This window comes from Chrysochloris asiatica, unplaced genomic scaffold (genome assembly GCF_000296735.1).
Source record: "Chrysochloris asiatica unplaced genomic scaffold, ChrAsi1.0 scaffold00045, whole genome shotgun sequence".
NCBI classification, from domain to species: domain Eukaryota; kingdom Metazoa; phylum Chordata; class Mammalia; order Afrosoricida; family Chrysochloridae; genus Chrysochloris; species Chrysochloris asiatica.
The window spans coordinates 7486436-7491985 of record NW_006408563.1 but is presented as its reverse complement, the minus strand read 5'-3'; the positions used below and the strand labels follow the sequence as shown (position 1 = coordinate 7491985).

Genomic DNA, 5550 nt, shown 5'->3' with positions numbered 1-5550 from the left:
GTGGGTTTGCTTTTTTTGAGGTAAGGTTTGGTATGTAACAATAAAGAGATATCAAATATTGATTGACTTGAGTTTAAACAATTACACTGCAAGAAAGATGCTTTCTTAGAACAAGAAAAGTCTCTGTTTTAGTTATCTAGTGTGTGGCATTGTAGGATAAGCACTGAAGATCTAACTGCAAGGTTGGCAGTTCAAACTCACCAGTCACTCCTTGGAAACCCTATACAGTGTTGTTATGTGTCAGAACCAACTTGACGGCACTTAGCAACAACAACAACAGAAACAAAAACTGTGCTGCTATAACAGAAATCCACACGTGGATGGCTTTATCAAACAAATTTTCCCCCCCCTTTGGCAGTAAAATTAATTTTAATTAACTTTTAGAAAAGACAAATAGCATCAATTTTAGACATAATCTCCCTTGTTTTTCAATACACTTTGTCCATTTATCAATAAGATTTTGTATTTCTTTATTAAAAAATGTTTTAGACTGAGCTGTGAGCCATAAATGCACTGCTGTCTTCATTTTTTTATCAGAGATGAATCTTCCTCCTTGAAGGGCTGCTTTCAGCGGACTAAACAGGTGAATGTCTGATGGAGCATGACTATAGGAAGGATGCTTTAACACCTCACAAGGAAGTTTTTGCAGTGTCAACTGTGGACAGAAGAGGTGTGTGGATGTGCATTGTCATGTAAGATCACAATACCTTTGTATATTAGTCCAAAGTTTAGACTTTAGCACTTCAGTGAGCATCTCACTGTGAGGTGCCCTGTTGACTGTTGAACCTTTTTCCTGATAGTCTTCCAATACTGGCCCTTGAGGATCCCAGAAAACTGTAAGCATTAATTTTCCTGCTGATGGTTGACTTTTGAACTTTTTCTTGATTGACAACTGAGGATGTTTTCATTCCATACTCTGTTGTTTACTCTCAGGCTCAGAGTGATGAATCCATGTCTCATCACTAGTAATGATTTTTAAAGAAACTTTCACCTTCTTTCTAGTATTGGTCCAAATTTTGTTTGCAGATGTCCCAATGCTTCTGTTCATGCTCTTTGGTGAGTTGTTTCGCTACCCATCTCAGACAAACTTTTCGAAACCCAAGTCTGTCATGGGTTATTTCATAGGAGAAACATGGCTGATTTGCAACCAAAAAAAAATGATTTTCTCACAGTTTAGGAAGCTAGAAACCCTAATTCAGAGTGTTGGCTTTAAGTGAAGACTTCGCTCTGTTGGCTCTGGGGAAAGTTCCTGTCTCCTTCAGCATTTGTAGGCCCAGCATTCTTTGGAGATCTTTATGCATCTTGGCATCAATCTTTCCCTGGATCTAGGATTTTCACAGTGCAGGGATTCTAGGTCCAGAGGACATACTCTACCACTGGCTCATCTTTATTAGTGGTAATAAGTTCCTCTTTCCCTGCTCACTTCTATTTTATCTTTATAGGCAAGATAAGAGTTTTTGTAGGCCACACCTCCAGGAAATGCCCTCATATCCATTAGGGTTGTGATTAAGGGTATTGTTGTTAAGTGCCCTTGAGTTGGTTCTGACTCATAATGACCATGCATAGGGTTTCTGAGGAGCGGCTGGTGAGTTTGAACTACCAACCTTGTGGTTCAAACCGACCGTGAGGTCCAGTGCTTATGGTGCCACACCAGGACTAAAGGATATTGCAGTCCACCCTTAATCATTGAATGGTTTATCACATCAGATCACATCATGGGAAATCATCACATAATACCACAATACGTCATTATATTGGTGCAAAACCACTGAGAATCATAACACAGTAAAGAAGATACAATTTGGGGTGGGGGAACACAATGCAATCTATGGTAGTCTCCAATTCTCACTGATTTCTTCATATTTAAGTAAAAGAAAATAAGAATTGAAAAAGAATGCTAATTTTTAAACGAAATTCTCTTGGAACTTCTTTTTTAACTTAAACATTGAATTTTAATGCAAACCATTTAAATGTACATTCATTTCCCAATGTCATTAACATAATCTGGAACTTTTTTTTCTCTCTTTTAAAAATAATTTAGTTTTACTGATTGGAGTTCTGTATTTTTTGGCAACACTATACCCATGTTGCTTTGTCCTCATAAGAAATTCCCAGGTTTTATTTCTTTAAAAAGTATGAGAATTTAAGAACTTTAAATGAAGCATCATACATTCAGACTCCACCTGTATCTTTTTAATATTTCTTCAATTCACACCTAATTCAGTGGCAAATTTTGATAGTGACTAGGTTTAGGACATCATTTCAAAATGTTCAACTTTCATAGAATAATGCCTCTCATGTTTGTTTCTTTTTTTAAAGCTTTTATTGTGAACTGAGTGGTAGTTTACATGGGAGAACATCAGTTTTGCCGTCATCCTATGTTATTTTGTTTCATTGCAATGATTGCAATTCCCTCTGTGTATCATCATTTAACAGTATTTGCTTCTATGCGCTCTGGGTTTTTTTGTTTGTTTGTTTTCTTTTTTTATGTACACAAAAACACTCAGGACTATATAATCATTTAAACAACCAAAGGGCTCATTCTGCAAGTGTCTCCATCAAGCTTCTGTTTGATTAAATAATTTTTCTGTACTCTAGATTTAGGAAGTCTTAGCTTTCAATTAATTTCACAAACACCATGGAGATTTCATTATAGATTAAACAGAAGTGGTTTTCACATAATTTTAATTATAATATTCTGTGTGTATGTATATGGTTATATGTGTATATGATTATGTTTTGCCTTGACAAAATATCACAGGGTTTAGGACAATAAACTCTTTAAAATTGTCATGCCTTATTCCTACTCAAAAATTCTAATTTCATATAGAATGGAATATAAATCAGGGCTAATTGTGAGCTGATTGCCACTTACATCATCCTAACCTCATCTCCTTGTTTCTTTCATCCCACCTAAACTGGTTAATTTATGGTTTTCTTAATTTCCTCAGGAGCCAAGTCTTTACTTAATTTATTCTTTTCTTCAAAAGAACCAATTTCAACCATTTCTTCAAGACCCTGCTTAGGTACCACTCTCTACTGGAAAACTTAGTGATTTAATAATGGTATTTCTCTGCAATGTTCCCCATTTTGTCTTTTATAAAATTCCCTTTATTTTGATTTTTTTTATCCAGTGTTTAAGACCTACATCTTTAGTCCTGAGTGTTAACAAGTTTTTGCAATGTGAGTCTGCAGTAGATGGATAATGAAGTCAAACATGGCCAACTGGTATAAGTTTCCCTTTCCTTTTTGTATTTAATTGTGTGATCTTGTGAACTTACTTAAATTCTCTGAACCACACCTTTCCAATCTATAAAATGAAAATACCATCTGCATTGAATGCTATTTTGAAGAGTAATTATAAAAGATATAAAAGCACATGTTGCTGTTGTTAGGTGCTGTCGAGTTGGTTCAGACTCCTAGCGACCTTATTTGTAAAACAGAATATTGGCAAGTCCTGTGCCAACCTCACAATCTTTGCTACACTTGAGCCAATCCTTCTTGTTGGGAGTCTTCCTCTTTTTTGCTCACCCTCCACTCTACCAAGTATGATGTCCTTCCTTCTCCAGGGACTAGTCAGTCCCTCCTGATAATATGTCTGAAACATAAGAGATGAAGTCTCACCATCCTGGCTTCTAAGGAGTATTCTGGCTGTACTTCTTCCAACACAGATTGGTTTGTTGTATTAGCAGTCCATGGTACTTTTAATATTTTCCTCTAACACCATAACTCAAATGCATCAATACTTCTATCGTCTTCCTTATTCATCATCCAACTTTCCCATGCATGTAAGGCTACTGAAAATACCATGGCTTTGGTCAGGTGTACCTTAGTCATCAAATTGACATCTTTCCTCTTCAACACGTTAAAGAGGTCTTGTGCAGCAAATTTGTCTAATGCATTATGTCTTTTATTTATTTATTTATTTTTGGTTGGCACAAGTATTTATTTCAGGGGAGAAGGCTCCAAGACCTGCTTCTGTCCAGCGGGACCCTGAAGTCTTCAGTTTCTCATTTGGCCTTTGGGTTACAGAACTTGCGTCCAGCAAAGACAGCCTTGTCTCCAAGAACCTCCTCGATCCTCATGAGCTGGTTGTACTTGGTCAGACGTTCAGCGCAACAGGGGGCACCAGTCTTGATCTGTCCAGTGCAAAGCCCCACCACGAGGTCAGCGATGAATGTGTCCTCAGTCTTCCCGGAGTGGTGGCTCACCATCACCCCCCAGGTATTAGACTGAGCCAGTTTACAGGCCTGAATGGACTCAGTCACTGAGCCGATCTGGTTGACTTTCAACAGCAGGCAGTTGCAGGCCTTCTTCTCCACTGCCTGGGCAATTCTCTTAGGGTTGGTAACTGTGAGGTCATCCCCCACAATCTGGATGTTGACCCCCGTGAGGAACGAAGTCCAGGTGGCCCAGTCACCCTGGTCAAAGGGGTCCTCAATAGAGACACCAGGATAGTTCTTGATAAAATTCTTGTACAAATCCCCCAGCTTCTCTCCAGTAATGTGCCGTGCGGGGTCGTCAGGCGACTTGAAGTCCAGATCATACTTCCCATTGCGAAAGAACTCTGAAGCTGCCACATCCATGCCGATCACCACCTTCTCTGGGTACCCAGCTGCTTGGATGGCTGTCTTCAGTAGCTCCAGGGCCTCATTGCTCTCTAGGATGTTGGGTGCAAAGCCGCCCTCGTCGCCGACATTGGTGGCATCCTTCCCATACTTGGCCTTGATGACCCCCTTGAGGTGGTGGTAGACCTCTGCGCAGATGTGCATGGCTTCCTTGAAGGAGCTGACTCCCACTGGCAGAATCATGAACTCCTGCATGGTCAGCTTGTTTCCAGCATGCGAGCCTCCATTGATTACATTGAAGGCAGGCACTGGGAGAACAAGGTCTGGGTTTCCAGCGAGGTCTGCGATGTGGCGGTAGAGCGGAACCCCCTTCTCAGCTGCTCCCGCCTTACACACAGCCAGGGACACGCCCAGGATGGTATTGGCCCCAAACTTGGACTTATCCTCAGTGCCATCCAGCTCAATCATAAATTTGTCAACTTTTTCTTGATCCACAACACTTAGTTTTTTTTCCAGTAGAGCACGGCCTAGAGTCTTGTTGTGTTCCACAGCCTTCAAGACCCCTTTCCCCAGGTAGCGTGATTTGTCCCCATCTCTTAGTTCCAGAGCTTCATAGATCCCCGTGGAAGCTCCGCTGGGCACAGCTGCTCGAAATCGGCTCTTCGCTGTGTGCAGGTGCACCTCTACCGTGGGGTTGCCCCTGGAGTCCAGAATTTCCCCGGCAAAGATTTTCTGCATGGTCATGGCTGGGATGTCTTCACTGAGGACTTGGGGTGAGCTCTGAGTCTAGGTGGTAGCAGCTGGGGCAGTGTCCTATGTCTTTTATTTCTTGGTTGCTACTTCCATGAGTATTGATGGTGGATCCAAGCAATATGAAGTCTTTGACAACTTCAATTTTTTCTCCATTTATCAGGATGTTACTAATTGGTCCAGTGGTGAGGATTTTTGTTTTCTTGACATTGAGGTACAACCCATACCAAAG

The 5550-nt window shown here is 40.5% G+C and overlaps 1 protein-coding gene across 2 annotated transcripts; it reads right to left on the bottom strand.

Moving 5' to 3' along the window:
• Positions 1-4010: 4010 nt before the first annotated feature.
• Positions 4011-5312, bottom strand: LOC102834288 (beta-enolase-like). Of its 2 annotated transcripts, XM_006861972.1 has the most exons (2): positions 5130-5312; positions 4011-5006 (listed from the first exon to the last, which is right to left on the bottom strand). In XM_006861972.1, the coding sequence occupies exons 1-2, from the start codon at positions 5310-5312 to the stop codon at positions 4011-4013; spliced, it is 1179 nt and encodes a 392-aa protein (XP_006862034.1). The 2 variants fall into 2 exon arrangements, with proteins under 2 accessions (XP_006862034.1, XP_006862033.1); XM_006861971.1 differs by having other exon boundaries at positions 4011-5312.
• Positions 5313-5550: the final 238 nt, after the last annotated feature.